General features: G+C 38.5%; 1 protein-coding gene across 2 annotated transcripts in view; it reads right to left on the bottom strand.

Moving 5' to 3' along the window:
- Positions 1–14,329: 14,329 nt before the first annotated feature.
- The window catches only part of GPALPP1 (GPALPP motifs containing 1), a 36,576-nt gene continuing 23,419 nt past the window's right edge, over positions 14,330–27,486 (bottom strand). Inside the window, exons 7-8 of one of the 2 annotated variants that reach the window (XM_023731603.1) lie at positions 18,413–18,631; positions 14,330–17,687 (exon numbers count right to left, since the gene is read on the bottom strand). In XM_023731603.1, coding sequence (XP_023587371.1) covers positions 18,413–18,631 — 219 coding nt within the window. In that variant the 3' untranslated portion in view covers positions 14,330–17,687. The remainder of the gene's footprint in view (positions 17,688–18,412; positions 18,632–27,486) is intronic. The other variant, XM_023731602.1, reaches the window with a different exon arrangement.

Genomic DNA, 27,486 nt, shown 5'->3' on the forward strand with positions numbered 1-27,486 from the left:
AGGAGTTGGAGTTGACTTGGTGACAACTGGTTTGGTTTATTTTTTTTCGTTGTTGTTGTTCTTAACAACCCTCTTTACTTAGAATTGGAGCCCTGGTTGCTCAGTGGTTAAGAACTTGGTCGCTATGAGTCCGAACTGCCTCGACAGCATTGGGTTTGGTTTTTTGGTTACTTAGGATCATGTGCTTGCTATCTTCAGAACAACTCTGCAACCAGAAGCAAGCACAGATAGTTAGCACGGATGGAAAACTGAGAAGAAGCTGTCAGTGTTAGACTAACTACAACATAGCACCATTGGCTGACATTTATGGACAGAAGGAGCAGAGATTATAGGCACCTCCTGAAAGGAACAGGCAGTTCACTGGGCAGAGGGAGGGGAGATGTGTGAATAGAGCAGCCTAAGTGGAGGCTGGGAGTGAAGCCGAGTCTTCCTGCATTTCCCTACAGAGCAGGCTATGGAGTCATTGGGAGAGTCTAAGTTAGGGAGTGACATGATCAAATTTGCATTCGAAGAAGGTCATTTTTGTGGCATTATGTCCATGACCAAGTTCAGGAGTGACTCCAGGCTCTGGATTGGTTGACTTCATTAATGGTGATGCCCATCCACAGAAAGAGGGAATAAAGGAGGAATGGTACAAGCCTGGGTGGTGCAGTTTTCTCAGGACTACTAACCTAAAGGTTGGTAACTTGAACCTACCCAGTGGTGCCATGGAAGACAGTCCTGACGAACTGCTTCCGAGTTGATTTTAATTCATAACAAACCTTATGTGTGATGGAGCAGAACTGCCCCATATGGTTTTCTACACTGCAGTCTCTATGGAAGCAGATCACCAGTCTTTCTCCCACAGAGCTGCTGGGTGAGTTCAAACCACCAACCTTTCAGTTAGCAGCTAAGCACTTAACCATTTGCACCAGGGCTCCTACGGACTGATTACCCGTTGCCATGGAGTCAATTCCAACTCACAGTGACACTACAGGGATGCCAAATGGCAGCAGTTCTGTTTTCACTGTAATATTATTAAAGTTTTATGAGAGTACAGTGTTCTTTCATGAGAAGATGAGTTTTTAGAAATTATAATTAAAAAAATTGAATTGGCAAAATTTGTATACTTACAAAAAAAGAGTAGCTGCTAAGGCTGCTTATGTGCAGTCAAACACCTCATGGAATTTGATTTCTTGGTTTGGAGGCTTAGGGTCATGGTTTCATGGGGCATCTCAATTAATTGGCCTAATAATGTGTTTAGTGCTTCTGTTCTACCTCCTAGTTTGACGCCTAGTGCCTAGAGTCTTAAAAGCTTGCAAGTAGCCATCCAAGGCACAATTGGTCTCTATCTGCCTAGAACAACAGAGAAAGGAGAGTCAGGAATAGGAGGAGAAAATGAAATGTGAGGCTAATTGCCTCCATGAACAACTGCCTCCTTTGCCATGAGACCAGAAGAACTGGATAGTGCCTGGCTACCATTATGAACACTTCGATCAAAGATTCTGTGGAAGAATCCTGATCAAAAGAAGGAAATGCAGAACAGAATTTTAAATTCTCATGGAATCCATATCTTCTGGAGCCATGAAGAATGGACAAACTCCTGAAACTATTGCCCTGAGATAATCTTTAAACCTTAAACCAAAAATATACCCGAAAGTCTTCTTAAAACCAAATAATTTAGTTTAACTAGTAAGGAATGTCTGCCTTGAGCATTATACTGTTTAAAGATCAATCTATATGGAATCAAACTGACAACAACAGGAAAGATTAGATAGGAAATTTAGTGGACAGTTAGTTTATGTTAATGAGGGAGGAACAAGTTAGAAAAGGAGGGTGAGAACAAATGCACAACTTGAAAAATGTAATCAATGTCACTGAATTGTACATGTAGAAACTTAAATTGGTGTATGTTTTTTGCTGTATGTATTCTCAACAACAACAAAAATATAAAAAAAGTTATTCCCAATCTCTTGCTATTACAAACAATGCTCAATTAATAACCTTGTTTGACAAGTCATTGTATACATGTGTAAGTAGATTTGTAGAGTAAATTCCTAGCAGTAGAATTTCACTTCTGTTGTATGTAATTTTTATACCACCAATTTTCCCTCCATAATGAGGAAAATAAATTATTTTTTAAAAATGAATAAAAATTACAAAATTGAAAAGGTACAAAAAACATGTAGCAAGAAATAAATCTCCCTCTCATTTCTATACCCCCGATACTCAGTCTTCCTCCCTAAGGGCCCAGAGGCAAGCACTCTTGTGGATTTCTTGGGTGTTCTTAGAGAGATGGTCTAAGCTATACACACACACACACAGATATTCTTCCTTCTACCTTCTTCCCTTCCTTTCTTTTTTCCTTCCTATTGTTGGTAACATGTTATTCTGCACTTCAGTATTTTCATTTAATATATCTTGGAGATGGTTCCAAATTAGGACGCATAGAACCAACTCATTCTTTTTAGCAGTGGTGTTGTATTTCATAGAATGGAGGTAACACTGATGGGCATTGAGGTTTTCCCAGTCTCTTGGTATTACGAACAATGCTCAATTAATAACCTTGTTGGACAAGTAGATTTGTAGAATGAATTCCTAGCAGTGGAATTTCAGTTCTGTTGTTTTGTATCACCAATTTTCCCTCCATTAGAGACCATACCAATCATACTCCTATCAGCATTGTATGAGAGAACAAAAGCTTTTCCTACCACCCTTGCCAACACAGGGTGTTTTTTTAAAAATTTTTTTACTTCTGTTAATCTATTAGGTGAAAAATTATTTCTCTTTATAGTTTTAATTTGCATTTCTTTCTTATGAGTAAGGTTGAGTATGTTTTCATATATTTGAGAACCAGTTGTATATTCTTTTCTATGAATTGTGTGTTCATGTCTTTTGTCCATTTATCTATTGGGATGTTGAGTTTTTTCTTATTGACTTTTAGCAAAGTCAAATGCTCTTCAAATGCTAAGGAAATTAGACTTTTGTCTGTGATGTGAATTGCAAATATTCATTTGTCTTTTGACAGTGCTGTCTATGCACAATTTTTCTTTAATACAGTCCAATTTATCAATGTTCTGTTTTAGGGCTTCTGGAAATTATTTTATCCTTAGACCTGTACTAAACTCGTTGCTGTCAAGTCGATTCTGACTCATAGTGACCCTACAGGACAGAGTAGAACTGCCCCATAGGGTTTCCAAGGAGTGTTTGGTGGATTCAAACTGCTGACTTTTTGGTTAGCAGCTGAGCTCTTAACCACTGTGACACCAGAGCTCCAAGTCCTTGCCTATTCTGAGATTATAAAAATAAATCCTCCCATGTTTTCTTCCAGTACTTTTATTTTGTGCTTTAAAAAATATTTAATCTGTCTGGAATTTATTTTGATCCACAGTGTAAGACAGAGATGCAGCCTATTTTTTTGCCCATGTCTACCCAGCAGCCCAAACACCAGTTATTGAATAACGCATCCCCTCTCCACCAACTGGTTTGAAATATCATCTTTGTATTCGTGTTTGTTTTAGAACTTTCTATGACAGAGGAGTTTTAATTACATGATTAACCTTGTCCTTGAAGGAAGGTTCATTGTTATTGTGATTTTGTTTTTAAATATAGGAGAGACTTCAACATGGTTATATGTGGAGGGAGAAGTACAAATGGTGAAGGAGAGGAGCAACAAATGGGGCCATGAGGGAAAAACGTTACGACAGTTTATGACAGGTCCAAAGAGCTAATAAGGCATTGACGGTTCGGTGGTAGAATTCTCGCCTTCCATGAGGGAGACCCAGGTTCGACTCCCGACCATACCGTATGTCAGTGAAGGCTTGTGTGTAGCTGTGATGCTGAACAGATTTCAGCAGTGTGTCCAGACTGAGACAGACTAGGAGGAAAGGCCTGGCAATCTACGTCCAAAAATCAGCCAGTGAAAACCCTATGGATATCACAACAGTCTGATCCACACAACCCATCACGGGAACAGAGTAGGATGGGGCAGCATTTCGGGGGCCCTACTCAACGGCAGCTAACAACAACCAAAGAGCTAATTGGCGTGGCCATCTCCACCAAAGAGTGTGTGCTTTGAATTTTTCAAGCAGGTATTGCACAACTGTGAGGTAGCTTCCCTTCGAGATCCTAAAGCCCGTCTTCCCAGTTGTCAGTCCCCTCTTGATCTCTCTTCTTCTCTAAGTCTAGGATTCATCTTAATCACTAACCACTCTTTCTGGGCATTCTACTTCTCTTGACTCAACACCCCAACCTGATCGATGATACAGTTCACCTTCTCACAATTGCGCCAACTGACACTCAACAACAGAGATTCTGATGCACTCATGTGGGGACCTTTAGCCTTGCCTTTTGCTTGTCTTTGTTTAGTTCCCCCTCACTTGTCTTGTGGTGTTTATGGCAACCCTTCAAAGGCCCTGTTCCCTCACTCTGAGCAGATGACTTGTCTCATCTCAGTAGAACGCAGCTTTTTAACCTGGAGTTCACGGTCAGGATTCAAGAAGCTGGGAAAGTAAAATTATATGTAAAAATTTTGGTATTGTGCATTTTTTGGGTAAAACATCCATAGTGTTCATCAGATTCTTGACACCCCAAAAGGTTAAAAACCCTCTGCTCCAGTAAATGGAGTGTGCCAGGTATAATCTCTTTTAAATTTTCTGATGCTCGGCCTAAAAATTTAATAGCTGCGACAGTGGACTCAGACACCCCAATGATCATAAAGATGGGGCAGGACCAGGAAATGTTCTGTTATACATAAGGTCACCACGAGTCAGATCCAACTCAATGGCAACTAACAACAACAATAACACCTAAAAACTTACCTACCCATAACGATTCTCATCTTCTTTTCTCTAGTTTCAGGGGATTTGGGATTCCTCTTCCTATTTATTCAAGGCCACCACTACATACCATCTCTTAATTCCAGCCTTTTACCTGGATCTATTTTCTCTTAGTTACCCCTGGTCCCCTCCCTCACTGCTCCTTCCTTTCAAACTGATCTCTCTCTCGCTCTTAAACATACACATAACAACAGTGACAGCACCACCCTTTGTTGCCTTCTCTCTTTTTCTGTCTCTGTTCTCGGCTCGCCCCGAAACGGGGCCTGGTGTCTCTCCTCTGTGCTCTCCTAGCGTCCCCTGCATACCTCTGTCGTGTGCGTGTACCACATTGCATTATTATATCTATTTCTTTGTATCCGTCTCCCCCACCAGACTGTGACGTTAAGGACCATGTCTTATTTATTTTTGTATCCCCAGGGCAGTGTCTTCCACACTGGGGGAGCTGGATAAATATTTGTTGAAAAGGAATTAATCAATTTAATTGTTCTTCTCCAGACCTTCTTCTCCATTATGCTTTTCCTTGAGGTACAGAAACAAGAACACGAAGCAGTTTTCTAGGCAGGACACACCATAGTATTCCCCAAGTCTGGCACCACGTTTTTTTCTTGTACTTCTTTTCTCTCACATTATCCAATATTCTACCAACTTTTTTGGCTATAGTTACACGCCGAGTTAAATGACTCCTAAACCCTTTTCTGCATTACAAATGAGAAATTAATACTAAGAACTCAAAGCTCCTACTCTAATAAGTATAATTTGTATTATTAACACCTAATTTAATTTCCTTACTGCCCACGTTGAAGTGCCATTGTTTGCTAGGCAGTATAAACAAAGCTCATTTAGGAATAATTACCTATATAAGAAAAAAAAACCAACTTTTTATTCTCTTTAGAATGATACGTTTACAAATTATGTAATTGCCATGTGTAAGAAGCCAGTAGCACTATGGCTTGCACATTATGTAGTTGTTATTAGGTTGGTTCTGACTCATAACGACCCTGTGTACAACAGAAGGAAACACTGCCTGGTCCTGTGGCACAATCGTTGCTATGCTTGAGCCCATCGTTGTAGCCACTGTATCATTCCATCTTGTTGAGGGTCCTCTTCTCTTTCACTGACATTCTACCAAGCATGAGGTCCTTCTCCAGGGACTGGTCTCTCCTGATAACATGTCCAAAGTATGTGAGACAAAGTCTTGACATCCTTGCTTCTAAGGAGCATTCTGGCTGTACTTCTTCCAAGACAGATTCATACATTCTTCTGGCAGTCCAGGGTATATCTAATATTCTTCGCCAGCGTCATAATTCAAAGGCATCAATTCTTCTTCGGTCTTATTTATTGTCCAGCTTTCTCATGTATCTGAGGTGACTGAAAATATCATGGCTTAGGTCAGGTGCACCTTAGTCTTCAAAGTGACATCTTTGCTTTTCAACACTTCAAAGAGGTCTTTTGCAACAGATTTACCCAATGCAATGTGTCATTTGATTTCTTGACTGCTGCTTCCATAGGCATTGATTATGGATCCAAGTAAAATGAAATCCTTGACAATGTATTTTCTCCATTGATTATGATGTTGCTTATTGGTCCAGTTGTGCGGATTTTTGTTTTCTTTGTGTTGAGGTGTAATCCATACTGAAGGATGTAGTCTTTGATCTTCATCAGTAAGTGCTTCAAGTCCTCTTCGCTTTCAGCAAGCAAGATTGTGTCATCTGCATAACGCAGGTTGCTAATAAGTCTTCCTCCAATCCTGATGCCTTGTTCTTCTTCATATAGTCCAGCTTCTCGGGTTATTTGCTCAGCATACAGTTTGAATAAGTATGGTGAAAGGATACAACCCTGACGCACACCTTTCTTGATTTTAAACCTCACAGTATCCCCTTGTTCTGTTTGAATGACTGCCTCTTGTTCTATGTACAGGTTCCTTATGTGCACAATTAAGTGTTCTGGAATTCCCATTCTTCGCAGTGTTACGATTTGCTACGATCCACACAGTTGAATGCCTTTGTATAGTCAATAAAACAAAGGTAAACATCTTACTAGTATTCTCTGCTTTCAGCCAAGATCCATCTGACATCAGCAATGATATCCCTTGTTCCATATCCTCTTCTGAATCTGTACTGAATATGTACCTTTCGATGTACTGCTGCAATTGCTTTTGAATTATCTTCAGCAAAATTTTACTTGCATGTGATATTAATATATTGTTGCATAATTTCCACATTCTGTTGCATCACCTTTCTTTGGAATGGGCACAAGTATGGTTCTCTTCCAGTCGGTTGGCCAGGTAGCTGGCTTTCAAATTTCTTGGCATAGAAGAGTGAGCACCACCAGGGCTGCATCCATTTGTTGAAGCATCTCAATTGGCATTCTGTCAATTCCTGAAGCCTTGTTTTTCGCCAATGCCTTCAATGCAGCTTGGACTTCTTCCTTCAATACCATTGGTTTTTGATCTCGTGCTACTTCCTGAAATGGTTAAAATGGTTGACTGTCAACCAATTCTTTTTGGTTCAGTAACTTTGTATTCCTTCCATCTTCTTTTGATGCTTCCTGCTTTATGACGATTCCCATAGAATCCTTCAATATTGCAACTCGAGCCTTGAATTTTTTCTTCAGTTCTTTCAGCTTGAGAAATGTCAAGCTTGTTCTTCCCTTTTGGTTTTCTAACACCAGGTCTTTGCACATTTCATTATAATATTTTGTCCTCTCGAGCTGTCCTTTGAAATCTTCTGTTCGGCTCTTTTACTTCATCATTTCTTCCATTTGCTTCAGCTAGTCTAAGTTCAAGAGCAAGTTTCAGAGTCTCTTCTGATGTCCATTTTGGTCTTTTCCTTCTTTCCAGCGTTTTTAATGACCTTTTGCTTTCTTTATGTATGATGTTATCCCACAGCTCATCTGGTCTTCAGTCATTAATGTTCAATGAGTCAAATCTATTCTTGAGATGGTCTCTAAATTCAGGTGGGATATACTCAAGGTCGTACTTTGGCTCTCATGGACTTGTTTTAATTTTCTTTAGTTTCAACTTGAACTTGCATATGAGCAGTTGATGGTCTCTTCTGTAGTCAGCCCCTGGCCTTGTTCTGCCTGATGATATTGAGCTTCACCATTGTCTTTTTCCACAGATGAGGTCGATGTGATGACTGTGTATTCCATCTGGGGAGGTCCACGTGTATAGTTGCCATTTATATTGCTGAAAAAAAGGAGCCCTGGTGGCACAGTGGATAAAGTGCTCGGCTGCTAACCAAAAGGTTGGCGGTTTGAACCCACCAGCTGCTCTGCAGGAGAAAGATGTGGCAGTCTGCTTTGGTAAATATTATAGCCTTGAAAACCCCATGGGGCAGTTCTACTCTGTCCTATAGGGTCGCTATGAGTCAGAATCGATGGTAGTGAGTTTGGTTTGGGTTTTTATTTATTAAAGAACTACCTCTACTTGGCAACTCTTGAAATAAATCCATTTCTAACTACTCCAGGTCAGGTTTTTCCCTGATTATTGTGGTTAGTTTTTGCCTCCCCAGAATATATATTCTCCCTTCTTTTGGTAACTTTAGGGAACCATTGTGGCACACTGAGACTAGAAACCTGCAGGGCGCCTAGAGGAATCTAGTGGCCACGAGTGTTTCCTGTCAATGATGATGGGTAGGTAGGAATTGCTAACACTAGGCTCCAGCTTGGGCTTGAAGAAGTGAAGGAGACTCTAGTTGCTACCTTGCCCATGGCCTCCTCCAGAACCCAGTGGTCAGACCGTTGATAAGATGAATACAAGAATCTCCTGTTCCTGGACATCTAGGACAATTGGCATAACAAAGCTTATTAAGAAAATGTTCTGCATCCTACTCTGGTGAGGTCTTAAAAGCTTGCAAGCAGCCATCTAAGATGCATCAGTTGGTCCCAACCACCTGGAGTAAAGCAGAAGGAAGAACACCAAAGACACAAGGAAAGTAGTAGCCCAAGAGACAGAAAGGGCCACATAAACCAGAGACTTCATCAGCCTGAGACCAGAAGAAGTAGATGGTGCCCGGCTACCACCAATGACCGCCCTGACAGGGAACACAACAGAGAATCCCTCATGGAGCAGGAGAAAAGTGGGGTGCAGAACTCAAATTCTAGTAAGAAGACCAGACTTAATTGTCTGAGACTGGAGGAACCCCGGAAAGCATGGCCCCTGGATTCTGTATCAGTCCAGACCTAAAACAATTCCTGAGGCCGACTCTTCAGACAGGGACTGGACTGGACTGTGGGACATAAAGTGATACTCGTGAGGAGTGTGCCTCTTAGCTCAAGTAGATACAAGAGACTAAACGGGCAGCTTCTGTCCGGAGGTGAGATGGGAAGGCAGAGAGGGTTAGGAGCTGGTTGAACGGACATAGGGAATCAGGGGTGGAAAGGAGCGTGCTGTCACAGTATGGGGAGAGCAATTAGGGTCACATAACAATGTATGTACAAATTTTTGTATGGGAGACTAACTTGAAATGTAAACTTCATCTAAACTACAACAATAAAAAAAAAAAAATCTCCTGTTGCCTTTCCTGCCCCCTACTATAAATCTGGGGGTTTGTGGCCCCAACTTTGGCTACCCTCTCCTTACGGCCTCCTCAGTCATTGGACATCTTCTATCCAAAGTATATGGTTAGTTCGCAAAGTCAGGCAAGCTTCTTTGTTATTGATTGGGTTGGAGCTGGCAATTCTTCATATTTTTCATTTGTCTTTCTTTTCTTCTTGTCTTGTTTGTAGATGGAAAGGCTAAATAAATAATTTTGAATTGTGTTGTGATTTATAGATTGCCGTAAAATGTGGTGAATAAACAATGAAGACCTAATTTCTCATCTACCTTGTTTATGTTAAATTTACTTCCTGATGTCAGGAATTTGATGGAAGTAAGTGGGGGATGAGCAGATTTTTAGTAACAGAGCCATCTTATTGGGCAGAACCTACCCTGGTTATCTCTACAGCATGACAGTGTGTGCATGTCCCTGTTCCTCTTCCCCCACCCCCCACTCCCACACACAAGGATTCATGACCATAAGAATTATACTGTTAGTTGCCATCTAGTTGGCTTGGACTCATGGCGACCTCATATATAACAGAATAAAACGTTGCCCAGTCCTGCACCATCTCACGATCTTTTATGTGTTTGAGCTCATTGTTGTGGCTATTGTGTCAATTCATCTGTCATTTAGGGATTCCCTCATTTTCGCTAACCCTCTGCTTTACCAAAAATGATGTCCTTTTCTAGGAATTGGTGTTTCTTGATGATGTATCCAAATTAAGCAAGATGAAGTTTCACCATTCTCACTTCTAAGGCGCATTCCAGTTTTATTTCTTCTAAGACTGATTTGTTCATTCTTCTGGAAGTCCATGGTATATTCAGTATCAGTGACATTACTAGGGTTGGTGTCATCCAGTGCAGTAGCTCATGGTGTCACCTCCCCCCCATGGACCTCCTCCTGTACCAGACCATACAGAATCCTTAGTAATGTTTACTATCAATTTTAATCATATATAGTTGTAAACTGCTTAAATGTAATATTTCTTAAATTATATGAATACTAACAACAAAATTGTTTTGTAAAATCTTTCTACTTGAATTACATTATTAGTTACAACATTATTAGTAAATGAGCAGAAGTCTCTTATTATTTTTCTCCTGCTTTTCCTTTAATTACTACTTCATTCTCAAGAAAGTTGTTGATATAGGTTCACAAATACTAATTACCACAATATTGTAGCTAAAACACCAGAAAATTTGACAAAATCAACTATAAAAACACTGGCAACAAGGAAAACAACAGTGCGTGCTTGTAGCACGTGCAGACGAAACCACGTGATTCAAAGTGTCATTGTAATTGGGTAATAATGACAGCTCTAACCAAAGCACATTAGAAGGTTCAAAAAGTAAATTAGCATAAAGTTTTAGGCTTGTAGGTATCTGGATACATGTAAGCTGGGCTTATGAAAAATGTTTTTGTTGTTATAACTACAGGGATATTTTCATGAAACACTGCACAAAAATTTTATAGACAGTCATTTTAGTGTCACCCCCTCTGACAGGTCACCCAGTGTGGTCTGCAACCCCCGCACCCCTCAAGTGGTGCCACTGTTAGGTATTCTTTGCCAACACTACAATTCAAATGCATCAACTCTTCTTCTGTCTTCTTTTTTCATTGTCCAGCTGTCACATGCATATGAAGTGATTGAAAAGACCTTGGCTGGGGCCAGGAGCACCTTAGTCATCAAAGTGATAGCTCTGCTTTTTAGAACTTTAAAGATTCATGACCATAAGAATTGTATTAGAAGATACGTAATGAAAAGATTTATATTGGCTAGCCACTACCATCAGTAAACCCGAGGTGAATTGATAGGTAGGTGGTGATATCCTATTTTGGTAAACAGAACACTGGTATTCTCATTAGAAAATCAGTGGGAACCAAAGGTGAGATGGCTTGCCTTTGTAGCATGTATTACCCTTGTTTCTAATTATAGCATTGTAATTTTATTTTAGGGAAGTATCCTTCCAAGGTCTCAGCGTATGTAGTCTGTTGTTGTTAGTTGCCATTGAGTCAGCTCCAACTCATGATGACTCCATGTACAACAGAATAAAACATTGCCCGTTCCTGTGTCACCTTCACAACTGTTGGTATGCTTGAGTCCACTGTTGTGGCCACTGTGTATTTTGAGTGCCTTCCAACCTATGGGGCACCGTTTCCAGCACTATATTCGGCAACAGTCTGTTGTGATCCATAGTCTCAATTGGTTAATTTTTGGAAGTAGATTGCCAAGACTTTTTTTCCTGGTCTGTCTTAGTCTGGAAGCTCTGCTGAAACCTGTCTACCACAGGTGAGCCTGTTAGTATTTGAAATACTGGTGGCATAGCTTCCAGCATCATAGCACCATGCAGACTGTCACAGTCTGACAAACTGAAAGATAGGTGGTGGCTATGTGGTTTAGATGGGGCTTAACCCATCCTTTGGCTCCACAGATGGTGATGTGACCCAGGCTGAGCTAATCAGTGCTTAATCTTGTGATCATGGTTGATTCAGGGGTGAATAAGTGATCAAAGCTGGTCCTCAGAGCCAATTAGCATCATTCTTTGGACTTCGGCTATACTTTTTGGGAAAGAGAAGTTTTGTTTTCATGGAGTGGCTAAGCTGGCAGGACATCACTTAAGAGGTGCTGCTGGCCATGTTCATCACCACCTGGGAAGTCCACCTAAAGATGAAGTCCACTCAAGGAAACCAGGACTGAAGGATGGACAGAATCCTGATGACATAATTTGTGCTCCTAGGTCCAGTTGTTAGACTACCCTCTGAACTTTTCATTACATGAGTCAATAAATTCTTTTTTGCTTAAACCAGTTTGAGTTGGGGTTCTATCACTTGTCGCCAAATGAGTCCTGATAAATACAGGATTTTCTTAGGTCATAAGAAATGAGTAGGCCTGTCTACAAATGCTGTCTGAGTGGGTCTATTATCAGGCTCTACAATTATAATTATCATATATTGCTGGATACTGTGCAAATTGCTTAAATATGTCATCTCAATATAAAACATTTTCTCTTAAGCCATATGTCCAAGAAGTGGGTGCGATGCTTCTATTTCATCTAATGCCCTATCCACTTCTTTTTTTGCTTTCCGAACTTTTAACACTGGAATTGGTTTAGAGATTTTGGTATTTTATGATGAAATGTTCCCACAGCAAACACAATGATTTAAATAAATTGATAGCTGAAACTTGGCCATTTCAGGCTTTTCATGCCACTCAACAAATGGATCTAAAAAATGAGGCTTTTTGTGTTGGCAGGCTAATTCTGTCAAAGGAAAATAGAGTTGCTGCTCACATCAGCAGCGTGTGATGGAATCCAGAGCATTTCTTACTGGAGGTTCCTTAGTCTTGATATGTCCACTGATAATAGCTTGTCAAATAGTACAGCATTCCTAAACTGCTATCATTCATAGGCAAGACCAGCAAGGGAACAGGTCCTTCATGAATGAATGGATCACTTCAGTAGGTCAAGAACTCTGATCAGCTAAGCTCCTGACTGACATCAAAGGGAATATGGAATACCAGATACGTTGAACAGATGCAGCCATACAGACTGTAGCCTATAATAATTTTTTTCTTTATTGTGTCATGTACTTATTTAATTTCCCTTTTTCCCTAATATAGCATTTAGGGTGTGTTATTATACTAAAATGTAACTCCCCTGGTGTCAAATATTGAAACAGGATTGTGGCAGAACTGGGGGAAGAATATTTATCACCCAGAGATAACTGACTTGAAACTGGATGCAGAAACCAATGACACTTTAGGTTGTCCACCTTTGGGGAGTAGATGGTGGGTTTTCAGTTACAAGGAGGATAATTGCGTGATTTTAGCAGGGAGTTTTCTGGTTTTGGAAACCCTGGTGGTGTAGTGGTTAAGAGCTACATCTGTTAACCAAAAGGTGGGCAGTTCGAATCCACCAGGTGCTCCTTGGAAACTCTATGGGGCAGTTCTACTCAGTCCTATAGGGTCACTATGAGTTGGAATTGACTTGACAGCAATGGGTTTGGTTTGGTTGGTTTTTGTTTTTGCTTTTCCTTTGTCTGGCAATCTATGAACGTGTTGAGGCTTGGTGGAAGCTGCTTGTTACCAAAGCCAAAAGGGGCACAATGACCCTCTCTGCATGCCCTGGAAGGTAAAGCACAAGTGCATGACCTGAGCTTGATGAGGCAGATGCTCCTGCTAGGACTCAGGATCTGGAGACACAAAGCAGCAGAAACAGTTTAAAATCATTGTAGCGGCATCCAAGGTCAGTGGTGATAGCGCCAGTGGCGGTGTCCAATGTCCAATGGCTATAGTGTTAGCATCTGGGATGCTTCTGATGGGACGAGTGGCTGTGCTTCTGCTGTTCACCTTGTCCCTGCCTGCGGTCCAAGCCTGCTTCTTCAATTTTCTTACTGATTTTGTGCTAGTCAATAACCTTCAACAAATTCTTTTTCTGCTTAAGTCATCCAGAGTCAGTTTCTGTTGTCTGCAACCAAGAATACTGATTGGTCCAGTTTTCAATCCAATAGCAGAGCAAAGAAACCAAATGCATTCAGTCTTGGTCTGTGATGTAAATTAGAAACTTTGATTTCTTTGTTCTCTTTCCTTGACTGTTTCCAGATTCCTATCATTCAGTGCTTAGATTTTGTATTGCAAAGCATCTCTTTTGGTCACTTGCCCAGTTACAGAGGAGGGAAATCTCCAGTCCTGTCTCCCTGATACTTCAGTTTGTACACCTGACACTATATAACAGAAAATTAAAAAAAAAAAAAAAAAAAACCTCAAACCTGTTGCCATCGAGTCGATTCCGACTCATAAATTAGGACCTTAAAAACAGAGGTCATTCCTGCCCTCCTGTTACATAAGAATACATGCTTACTTAAAAAAAATTGGAAAATAGAGAAAAAAATGTTTATAATCATGCAATCCAGAAAAAACCCGGCTGCACAGCCCTGATATACAGAACAATGGGGGCGGGGGGTGTGCTGCTCATAACCCTGTGCCAGCCAGCCCTCTGTGTGCCATCATCATGCTTTTAAGAGCACTTCCAATTTGTCTGGTGTTCCTATTTTCATTAAATAAATAGTTAACATTCGTAGTTATATTGGGATACTGAAAATCTGGTTAAGTGAGCTGGGGCAAAAGATTTTTTTCCCCCACAATAGCCCATAATGATTATGGCTGGCCAGAATAAACCCTTACAGAATATTCTCTTTACCAATAATGCCTGCTTCAGAAGAGCCAATACTGAAACCAAACACAACAAAAATAAAAGACCACAACTTCTCAGATATAGATAAAACTTTATTCATACAGTTAAAAAAAAAAAAACACATGTCAGGAGTTCCTCTTTTCTAAAAACAGTCTTTTAATTGTAAAGTTCAAAATAAAAAGACTGGAAGGGGCAGTGTATAGCTTTTAAATTTTGTACATGTTACTATCACAGTTAAATAAGTTTTTAAGTTGCAAAACAAATACTTCTCCTACAGTAGGAAACACACGATCTTTTACAAATGCAGACCTGAGTCTCACAATGGCATCAAAAACAAAAGCAAAATAATATTTAAAGTAGAAGACTCAGCTGTTGACATTACATGGGTACTACTATTCTTATGTTAATTCTTCTTGGATATAATTCAGCAGAGAAATTTTTTTTCTCCCAACAACACTTATCATTACCATGGAAAAAGTAAAAAAGGGAATAAGGGTCATTTTTAGCTAGTTTAAAAATTATTTCCTGCGATACTACATTTTTGAATAAAAATATAAATATTATCTACCCTAAATAAATTCTGAAAAGTGCCATAATGTTTTGGGGTGAAATGATTCACATAAGAACTGCTAATCTATTCTGGAGCATGTAAGCCTCAGTACCCTGTAAAGCTCAACCTCATTCTAAAATCATTAAGTCAAAGAACCATTAAATGTTATTTTATGGTCAAGTGACCACTACATCCAAACAAAATTAAAAACTCTTAGTAAGACTGTGGCTTTTTTTTAAGGGCAGGCCTTAATTTAGTCTGTTTTGCCAAATACAAAAATGATTTACCTAGTAAGAATCTTATTATGCATACAGCCACCTTCTTTCACCTTTTGTCCAAAACAAAATAAAAAAAATAAACAATGCTCCCACAAAAAAACAAACAAATAAAAACAGAAACGCACCTGCCAAAGCCACCATTTGCTGACCTATAATGTGGTTACAATTTGAAGCATCTAAATCTGTCTGAGATGACAATTAAGAGAACCGGACAAAGTCAAGTATTTTCAGATACCATGAACTCAAATCAAATCTCACCTTCAACAGTAAAAAAATGTTAAAGTATCTACTCCACTTTATGACCTTAAGTGTTGCCTTCTTTTTCTTTTTCATTTTTAAATTTCTAAAGAGTTCAGTCTATAAAAGTTGGCCACGAAATTACAAGCTCTTATCAGAAAATGGCAATAATCCAGTTTTCTGCCAGATGGAGGAGAGATTTGGTTTAATGAGGCCTTCTGCGGCTTTGGAAGAGGAGAGGAGAAGTGAAGAACACCCTTCCATTCTTTCAAGTTCCAAACCCACTTTGTTCATTTATTCGTCAATGTTGTTTTTTGGGATTAGTCTTTCCGCAAGGGCCAAAAACCTCTGAGACTCATCTTACATTTTGTTAAAACTTCTCCAGGGTGGCACAAAAGAGCATAAGATCCAAGGGGCCCGTATGGGAGTAACTCATGGAAAGTACAAGTCAGAAACAAGAGGCTTCTCTCCCCTTTGTTCAGGTCATGGACACTCCAAGGGTGAGGGAAGAACTAGCAAATACCTGATACAGAAATATCGCCCAGCCCCCTTATGGTAAGGAAAGCAAAGCAAAAATAAGTATCCAAAGATGACATTTTTACATTAAATAATACCAAATTTTCACAAAAATATGTTAGGAATTTACATAAGGATGATGAACTACAAAATATTTCTTCCCTTCATTGGGAAAAACATAACAGAATTAAATGAAAGCAATGGCTGCTCTTGTATAAAACTTTTGTTTTCAGAAAATATTACCCACTAAATATCACATATTTAATCAAAAGGTTGCTCTGTTCAGTTCTGCTTAGACAAGAATACTTTTCAACTTGTTTAGGGGAATAATTCATCTTCTTAATAGCAATATTCCTTTAGCGGGCAACTGTTTACACTGATGTTATGGAAAATACCACTGTACTGTAATTTTTAGAAGAATAATTTGTACCATAATTTCACTTAACAATGTACTCAATTTTCATAAAGCTTAAATGAACTAGGAATCAGAATCTTTTTCCATTAAAACTTTTTGTTTCATCAAAACTAGAAGACAGAACAAGTGAAATTAACCTGCAAGAAAGTACAACTTCCTGATAATATGGTGGTTATAATTACAGATTTCCCATCTACATTTTTGCATTCAAGGGATTATTAGTTTGCTTCTTTAAAAAGACTATTCATGACTGATATAAAAGATCCATCCCCAATAAACTAGCTAAAAATTGTTAAATGTAAACGGGTAAATGAAGACCATCCAAAGCAAAGTTGAAAGATTCAGGCAGCTCTGGGTGGGATCAGAGTGGCTGAGTCTTGCAGATTTCACCCTGCTAATGGTTAATGGCATACAGATCACAGAGACTGAGTCTAAGAGACTTCAACACTGCTAATGGTTGATGGCATATAGATTATTCCTTAGACTACCTCCCCTAGAAATACCTATTAAAGTTGGAAAAATTAAAATATTTTTTCTTTAGCACATAACACAGAGATCCCTCATTCTGAGTTATAAACCAACAAATCAAAAAAGCGAACAACAAATAAAAAGCCCTGAGTGTCAAAACAAACTAATAACAAAACAAAACAGACAAAATTCCCAAACCCTCCATTTTTAAGCGGATGTGTATTCACCAGCTGTAATTTAGAAGGAAAAACTAATTTAAAATTCATGGATTTACTGTAAGCATCTGACTCACTTATTCCAGGACAGGTTAGTGGTATCTGACAAGGAGGCTCCAGGCTGTGGTAAAGACTGAGCGGACAGGCCTGTCCAGACCTTAGGGGGTACTTGAGAGACACCACAAAAATCAGACAACAAACAAACAAAAAACAAAACCCAAGTAATTATTTGAAGAAATAGCTAGGCTTCCTCAGAAGCCAAAGACATAGATTCTATTCCACATAAGAAACACTGACTGTATGTCTCCACATGACCTTGAAGGACACAACGAACAAGGTTAAGTGTGTATGTTTATAAAAACCAATCTCTAATTGTGAGAAGGCAAAACAAAGGAATAAAGGTGGACAGACAAACAAGAGTATTCTTCAACTTTTCTTCACTGCACAGGGAAATCCCCCTGAAGTAAGAATAAGAAAATCAAATAAGAAGTTGGAAAATATTTCTAACTTTAATTGTATTTTCCCTTAAACCCACATCTGAATATTAATGTAGGTTTTATACAATTAAAAATCACGAAGATTTTAATTTTAAGAAGCAGTCACCATTACTAACGCTTGTCAGACTGGGTTGTGGATGAATGATGTAATGGTTTTGAATCTTAACTTATACAGAACCTTTCAAAGCAATGAACATTTTCTAATTGTGATCAGGTGACGGTTGCATAACATGATGGATGTATCTGGTTTCACTGAATTGTACAAATGAGAGCTGTTGAACTGGCAAATGTTGTGTCGTGTATGTTTTACAAAAACAACAAAAAAGACTACCAGAAACTGCCTTTCTTTGTTCTTTAATAAAGCATGCATATTTACCCAAGCTTCAAATCACACTTTCCTTTGCCATTTCTCATAAACTGAACTTTCATTTTAGTACTTTTAATAGCAATTCCCTGTTATGTTACTACAAGGGCAAAGCTGCTTTTCCAGTAAACCACTTTTTTTCCCCTACAATACTGAAATTACCAGAAATCATGGTTTACTTATAAAAGAAATATTTGTAGGTTTATAATCTATTTTATTAAAAAAAGAGATGTTTACAATTATTTATAGATAAAATAATAGAGTATTTATAAAAATTAAAATTGATCAGTTATCAAAATATACCCCATTGAAATATACTTACTTATAAAAACATACTGCCTTTGCCATGTGAAAATCTGGTGTTCAGTTCTCTAGATTTCTTTATTAGAGCTTTTTTCTGAGCTTCATCAAACAGATTAACCTTGAGATCCTTATCACGGTCAAATGGTATTCTCTCTTGGGGCTTATTTTTATCTTCAGCAGCTTTATTCTTTAATTTTTTATGATGTATGTCCATAAGAGATTCTGTTCTTTTTGAGTCCTGGGGAGAGCAAGATAGCAGAAATAAAAATCTCAGTTTGTACAAATTATTGACAGAATATGATCACAAAACAAAATAATTAGGTAGTAATGGCGAGCATCAAGAAGGGCTGTTTACAAATCCAACAGGTTTTTCCAAATCCAAGATAGCATTTATGAAGAAAATGTTATCAGAGGCAAATTCAATTCAACCATAATGAAGACGTCTACTAACTATACGCTAGACAATAAAAAAAAGTGTAAGACAGAGGAAACAAACATTTAGATAACCATAACGAAAAGCATCATGTGAAGTGTCAAAGTTAACGTATGAACCAAGAACACGGATGTGAAAGGAAGAGCAATAACACTTGCACTTGGGAGCCTGGTTAAAGCTTCCTGGATGCGCTGGTCCTTGAAGCCTGAACTGGATTTTACCAAGTGGATGGGAAGGGAAGGGCACTGCTAGGCTGAGGCAAAACCAGGGCAAAACAGAGAAATAAGGGCACAGAAGTGGCAATATTCAAGACCTGGGCAGGGTATGTTGGTGTGTTTTATAAGCTGGGAAATTTCCGTTCTCTCAGTTTTCTTTCTCTTTTCCCTCACTTCCCTCCTTTTCTTTCTTCTTAGTTGGGGTCTGTTCACATTTTCAGATACGTATAGCAGGATGAGGCCTGAGCAAAGGCAATTGGTTTAATGAATTAGGGATTCACTGTAGAACTTTCAGTATTTTTACCTTAATAGAATGGCACTGGATTAAAGAAGCAGTGAAGAGGATGGAGGAGTAGATGCAGGTAGTACAGACCAGCAGTCTTCAAGATGGGGGATATGTCCCAACATTACTGGCATGAATCAAAAAGACAGAAAATAACAAATGATGTAAAGGCCGTGGGGAGACTGGAAGTCTTATACACTGCTGATGGGAATGTAAAATGGTACAGCCATTTTGGAAAACGGTATAGTGCTTCCTTAAAAAGATAGAAACAGAAATACCATATGATCCAGCAATCCCACTCCTAGGAATATATCCTAGAGAAATAAGAGCTGTCATATGAATAGACACATGTATACCCATATTCTCTGCAGCATTTATTCACGATAGCAAAAAGATGGAAACAATCTAAGTGCCCATTAACAGATGAATGAACAAATTATGGTACATATACACATTGGAATAGTATGCTACGATAAAGAACAATGATGAATCTGCAAAACCTCGCATAACATGGATGAGTCTGGAGGGCATTATCTGAGTGAAATAAGTCAATCACAAAAGGACAAATACTGTATGAGACCACTATTATAAAAATTCATGAAAAGGTTTCCACACAAAAGGAAACAATCTTTGATGGTTACAATGGAGGGGAGGGTTAGGGAGGGAAAAACACTAACTAGACAGTAGATAAGTGGTAACTATGGTGAAGGGTAAGACAGTACACAATACTGGGGAAGTCAGCACAACTTGACCAAGGAAAGGTCATAGGAGCTTCATAGATACATCCAAATTCCCTGAGGGACCGAATTACTGGGCTGGGGCTAGGCACCACAGTCTCGGGGGACATCTAGCTCAACTGGCATAACATAGTTTATAAAGAAAATGTTCTACATCCTACTTTGGTAAGTAGCATCTGGAGTCTTAAAAGCTTGTGAGTGACCATCTAAGATACTCCATTGGTCCCACCCTGTCTCAAGCAAGGGAGAATGAAGAAAACCAAAGACACAAGAGAAAGATTATTACAAAGGACTAATGGACCACAACTACCACAGCCTCCACCAGACTGAGTCCAGCAAAACTAGATGGTGCCTGGCTACCACCACTAACTGTTCTGACAGGGATCACAACAGAGGGTCCCAAGCAGAGCTGGAGAAAAATGTAGAACAAAATTTTAACTCACCAAAAAAGACCAGACTTACTGTATGACAGAGACTGGAGAAACCTCGACAGTATGGTCCCCAGACATTCTTTTCAATCAATACCGAAGTCACTCCTGAGGTTCACCCTTCAGCCAAAGATTACACAGACCCATAAAACAAAACGAGACTGAATGGGCACACCAGCCCAGGAAAAGGATGAGAAGACAAGAGGGGACAGGAAAGCTGGTAATGGGGGACCTTGAGCAATGGGGAACCCAAGGTCGCGAAGGGAAGAGTGTTGACACGTCATGGGGTTGGGAACCAATGTCTCAAAACAGTATGTGTATTAATTGTATAATGAAAAACCAATCTGCTCTGTAAACCTTTATCTAATGCACAAAGAAAAAAAAACGGGGGGCAGGGGGGTATGTGTATCCCTGGGAGTTATACGGAGTAAATTCCACGGGGTATGAAGGCATGGATGATTTTAAGGCACTCAACCCAAGTGCCCAACATCCTTTACGCAGCCTTTCTTAAAATCGATTTGCTGGACAAAATGTCAACTGAAGGTGCTTCCCCTTTCATTCCAGCCCTCATCCCACTTGGCAAAGGAGATGTGTAACATTCCCCAACTATGGAATATGGCCTAGGGGAGTTACAGCCTCCAGGGCATCAAACAAAGGGATAACCTGAAACAGTATGAGTGAAACTTCAGTCAAGAAAGTAAAACCCAGAAAGGTTTTGTGTCCTTCTGAGTCTTAAACGTATTTCTCTTAAGAGTGTGGTGCCCTTCAGAGATGAGTTTGTTGGCTCTTGTTGGGGTGTCCAAGAGTAGGGCAACAGAAGAAAGGATAATTTTTGCTTAACAACCACATCTCTTCCAGGCCCTGCCCATTGTGTCAAAGACTTTACTTGAGAGCAAAGAAGTGAAGAGAGTTCAGTGAAAGCAAAATAAGGAGACACCAAGACACTGGTAAGAATGTTGAAGATGGCAGCATCTTATTTCATCCAGAAGACAAACTCAGGGCACTTCCCTTCCCTCTCCTTACATACTTACATTAGAATTCAGAAGTGTCAAAGGAATGATCATTAACACATTTTTTTTTTAAACAGAAAAATGAAGTCGGACTTTCTGACAGAACCTAAGCATGGCAGCTCACTTGAAAATGAGAACTGGTTCTGTCAATCAGTAGACATTTTCCATATATTAAATGAGCTCAGTCTGGAACTCCCAAACTTTAACAGAACGTACAGAAGATATCAGTGAATATGTATTTAAATTAGCACTATTTCAATTTTCCCAATCCCTACTCAGTATATAATAAATGAAGTACCTCATAGTAATTTCATAAATCTTGATAAAAGTCTTTTAGAAACAAATTAATTTGCAAGTTAAGTTCTTTCTTATTCTTTATTTTCAACAAAATTTAAAGAGGTTAAAAAAAAATCACCAAATATGGCTAAGAAAAAATAGGCTTCAACACATATATCAATACGTTTAGTATGAGTATAGTCTATGGGTGGCACAAATGGTTAAGTGCTCGACTACTAACTGAAAGGCTGGTGGTTCAAACCCAGCCAGAGGCAACCGGGAAGACAGGCCTAGAAATCTGCGTTTGAAAGATCGCACCCTTGAAAACCCTATGGAGTGGTTCCAACGTGTGCACATGGGGTCGCCATGATTAAGTTTTGAATTCAGACAAAACTGGGCTGCAGTGATGGTCCTGCTCCTTTCAATACTAGAAACCTTGGGCAAGTAATTTATGCCTCATTTTCCCAGCTGTAAAATGGTGGTAATAACAGTAACAATTTCAAAATATTTGGGTGGAGAAGGAGTTAAATGATGTAATGAATACAAAGTGTTTACAATCATCAATAAATGTTAAGTGTTAGATTTATTGAGCATTTATTATATTGTAATCCTTACAATATCTTTGTAAGTTAAATGTTATTATTCCTATTTTACAGATTTGGAAAGAAACAAAGAGAAAATAAACTAATGTGACCAATGTGGAAAAAAAAAAAAATCAAAGGAGGTCCTAACGAGTTAACAGCTGAGAGATCATTAGCAATCATCTTTATTAATAGATCACTATGAGGTTTAAGAAAATAATTCAGAAATTGTTCAAACAACTGAATGACACTGTTATAACAAAATGGGTTCCATTCGTATCCATTTATTTATGTAAATAAGTTTTCTTAACTCTTACAGCCATAAAAACAAAAGAATATATTTGATGCTGAAATTTGTTTCATTCTAGCAATAAGCAACACCTATCCAAAATCAGGAACTAATAGGAAAAAAAGTCCTTTGTTAAGAGTTAAATTTACATTTTACTTGTTACGCTTAACAATCATTTATCAAAATTTGCAATATATTTATATTGTTTTGATCAAGTGAATTCACAACTCAATTCAGAAGAAAAAGTGTGTTAACACTAAAAGACAGACAAAAGAAATTAAAAAAATTTCAATTTATGTGCATATTTTTGTTACAGCAAAATATGATATCAATATGATCATAAAAGACTTTCAAGCATAAAAGTAAATTCCATTAGGATAAAAATCTATAGCCGAAGAGAAATGAAAATATGAATTCAAGGGGAAAAAAGGATGAAATAAAGTTTCCAGCTGTTAAAAGAACTTCTTCATGTTTATTCTTCAATGGATAATCTAAAAAAAGAAAAAACCAAACCCACCGCTGATGAGTCGATCTCGACTCATAGCAACCCTATAATATAGAGCAGAACTGCCTCATGGGGTTTCCAGGTTGCAGATGGTGGATTCAAACTGCCAACCTTTCGGTTAGCAGCCAAACTCTTAACGACTGTGCCACCAGGGCTCCTTAATGGATAACAGTAGATATCAAATTGTGATGGCATTTGGACTCCATTTGAAACATGTAATAGAGAGTAATATAATATGCTAATGTAATGTAATATATAATTTACATGTTGGTAACTACTTAAAGTCTATGAAAATTTTAGATGTTAAGTTAAAAATGTGCATCATTTTTCAAATTTCTTTTAGGGGATACTGTCATGGTTTGAATTGTGTCTCCCAAAAATATCTGTCAACTTGTCTAGGTCATGATTCCCAGTATTGTATGATTGTCTACCATTTTGTCATCTGATGTGATTTCCCTATGTGTTGTAAATCCTATCACTATGATGGAATGAGATGGATTAGTGATGGTTATACTGATGAGATCTACAAGATTAGATAGTGTCTGAAGCCAATCTCTTTGAGATATAAAAGAGAGAAGCAAGCAGAGAGACGTGGGGACTTCATACCACCAAGAAAGCAGTGCTGGGAGCAGAGCGTGTGTCCTTTGGACATGAGGTTCCTGTGCTGAGATGCTCCCAGACCAAGGGAAGACTGATGACAAGGGCCTTCTCCAGAGCTGACAGAGAAAGAAAGCCTTTCCCTGGAGTCGGTGCCCTAAATTCAGACTTCTAGCCTACTGGACTGTTAGAGAATAAATTTATCTTTGTTAAAGCACTCCACTTGTGGTATTTCTGTTATAGCAGCACTAGATAACTAAGACAGATACCAAACAAAAATACTTGAAAACCACTGGCCTCCAATCCTGAGTGATGGAAGAGAAATACAAATTCCTCAGCCCCACTATAGATTTAGTGAATTAAAATAGCTAATGGTAGGTCTCAGAGACCCATGCTTTTAAAAGACACGCAGGTTCTCAGCAGGTGATCTAACGAATGTGGGCCGCACTGTGTAGGTCACGTTTCTAGTAGTTTGGTAGTACGAGAGAGAAGAGAGGATGAACAACAAACAAGAGGTGGAGTAGGGTTATTTTAATTTAGGATGGGGAACTACAATGCTATATGAATATAATTATATATAAATGTATGAAGTAAGTAAAAAAGCTATATTATAAAAACACGATTTTTTAGCACCATTTCCCCACATTTTTCTCCACTTTCCCTGCTTCCACATCTTTCCCTGCTAATGAGATAATACTAACTCATTAATGAGATAATGACAACGAAGGCTGACAGGCTAACAAGAGTTGGACGGGGAAGGCTGGAAGGTATAAAAAAGAGCTGGAGAAAACAAAGCACAAAGTTTGGAGGACATGAGTGGAGGTGTGACAAAGAATGGACTTGCAGAGGCCACACATTACCTAAAGCCACTGCTGAGAAAAATGATTTATACTGATGAGTAAAAACTGTACGGAATACAAAACATAACAAAAGCAAATGAAAATAGAGAGAAAAAGATGATAGGTTTCAACTTACTGATCTCCTAATCAGTAAATTAAATATCAATATAGACAGAAGAAAAGATTAAACCACAGGCTATGTCATGGATTGAATTATGTCCCCCCAAAAATGTGTGTATCAACTTCACTGGGTCATGATTCCCAGTATTGTATAATTGTGTACCATTTTGTAATCTGATATGATTTCCTTATATGTTGTAAACTCTATCACTATGATGTAATAAGATGGATTAGCAGCGGTTATATTGATGAGGTATACAAGATTGGATAGTGTCTTAAGCCAATCTCTTTTGAGATATAAAAGAGAAGCGAGCAGAGACACATGGGGGACCTCATAACACCAAGAAAGCAGTGCCGGGAGCAGAGCACTGAGGTTCCTGTGATGAGATGCTCCCAGACCAAAGGAAGACTGATGCATCACAAGGACCTTTCTACAGAGCCGACAAAGAGGGAAAGCCTTCCTGGAGCTGATGCCCTGAATTTGGACTTGCAGCCTACTAGATTGTGAGAAAATAAATTTCTCTTTGTTAAAGCACTCCATTTGTTGTATTTCTGTTACAACAGCACTGGATGACTAAGACAGGCCACTATAGTCAATTCAAATAATCCAAGTTCTCAAATATATTATGACAAAAGAAACAAACGTTTCTACCAGTTGTTCGGGTGCATTACTGTTGGTCTGGTTTAGTGTAATTTGCACACTGATGTACATGTGACCAAACAAATTCTAGAATTCTAGAAAATACTACTACAAACATCCAGGAGCAGTCGATTCACTAAAAATCAATAAACTGAAAACCATTTAATGTATAGATCAACTTGCAAAATAGCCATTTGCTGACTTAACCAAATTGAATCATTTAACAAAAATGTGTCCTTTTTTTAAAAACATTTTATAAAATTTAGAGTAATTCATCCTGAATGGGAAGATTTTTAAACGACTTTTGAAAATTCATGCTAAGTTTCTAGTCGACTAGTTTTTATTTTTTTCTTCATGTAGTATTTTAAAGTGTTAAATTTATCAAAAGCTAAAGGTCATAGAGTGGCTTAGTCTTAAGATTACAGTAACACTTTGAAAATGTCTTAAGATTATAGTAACATTTTGAAAGGTAAATCTCATCACAAGTAAACAAAATTTCAGCATAAGATTAGAACCCTAATATTTTTATGCATATTAAAGTAAATTACAGACATCAATACATGTCCCCTTAAATACTTCAACATGCATTTCATTAACTAGGGTTCAATACTTGATTATAATTTTTTTCTTTTGAGAAAAATTTATATACAATGAAATGCACAAATCTTAAGTGTACATTCACTGAATTTTGTAATCCAAACTCCTATCAAGATCGAGAACACTTTCATCACCCCAGAAAGCTCTGCAGGCTCCTTCCCAGTCAGTCTTTGCATTCACACTCCAACAACCACCATTCTGATTTTTTTTCCACCATAGATTCATGTCATGGATTGAACTGTGGCCCCCCCAAAATACGTGTCAACTTGGTTAGGCCATGATTCCTAGTATTGTGTGGCTGTCCTCCTTTTTGTGATTATAGTTTTCCTATGTGTTCTAAATCCTAACCTCTGCCTGTGGTTAATGAGGCAAGATTAGATTATGTTAAAGAGGATTAGGGTGGGATTATAACACTCTTACTAAGGTCACACCACTGATCCAATGTAAAAGGAGTTCCCCTGGGGTGTGGCCTGCATCACCTTTTATCTTACAAGAGATAAAAGGAAACAGAAGCAAGTGGGGGTGAGACCTCATATCAGAAAGAAAAGCAGAGCTGGGAGCAGAATGCATCCTTTGGATCCAGGGTTCCTGCACGGAGAAGCTCCTAGTCCAGGGGAAGACTGATGAGAAGGACCTTCCTCCAGAGCCAACAGAGAAAGCCTTCCCCTGGACCTAACGCCCTGAATTTGGACTTCTAGCCTACTAGATGTGAGAAAATAAATTTCTCTTCGTTAAAGCCATCCACTTGTGGTATTTCTGTCATAGCAGTACTAGACAACTAAGACAATTTGTTTGCCTGTTCTAGAGCTTAACAGAAATGAAATCATACAGTATGTACTTGCCTGTGTATGCAAGCATAATGACTTTGAGATTCATCCGTGTTGTTGCATTTATTAGTAATTTGTTCCTTTTTATTGCTGAATAGCATTTCATTGCATACCACATTTTGGTTTTTCATTCTCCTATTGATGAATACTTGGGTTGTTTACTGTATTTAGTTATTATGAATACAGTTTTTATGAACACTCTTATATAAATCTTTTTGAGGCATTTATGACTAAAGCTATTATAAACATTCATGTTCAAGTCTTTGCGTGGAAATATATTTTCACTTGTCTTAGGTGAATACCTAGGAATGGAACTGCAGGGTCATAGGGTAGGTGTATGTTTAGTTTTAAAAGAAATGCCGGTTTGAAATACAGAATTACCATATGACCCTAAAATTCCAGTCCTATGTATATACCCAAAAGACTTGAAAGCAAGGAAGCAAACAGATACTTGTATACTAGGTGTTCCCTGCATTATTCAAAATAGCCAAAAGGTGGAAAAAAACCCGTGTCCATCAACAGATGAATGGATAAATAAAATATGGTATATCAAAATAATGGAATATTATTCAGTCATAAAGAGGAATGAAGTTCTGATATATGCTAAGACATGGGGGAACCCTGAAACCCTTATGCTGAGTAAAGCAAGTCAGATACAAAAGGACAAATATTGTATGATCCCACCTACATGAAATATCTAGACTAGGCAAATCCAT

This window comes from Trichechus manatus, unplaced genomic scaffold, assembly GCF_000243295.1.
Source record: "Trichechus manatus latirostris isolate Lorelei unplaced genomic scaffold, TriManLat1.0 scaffold00044, whole genome shotgun sequence".
NCBI classification, from domain to species: domain Eukaryota; kingdom Metazoa; phylum Chordata; class Mammalia; order Sirenia; family Trichechidae; genus Trichechus; species Trichechus manatus.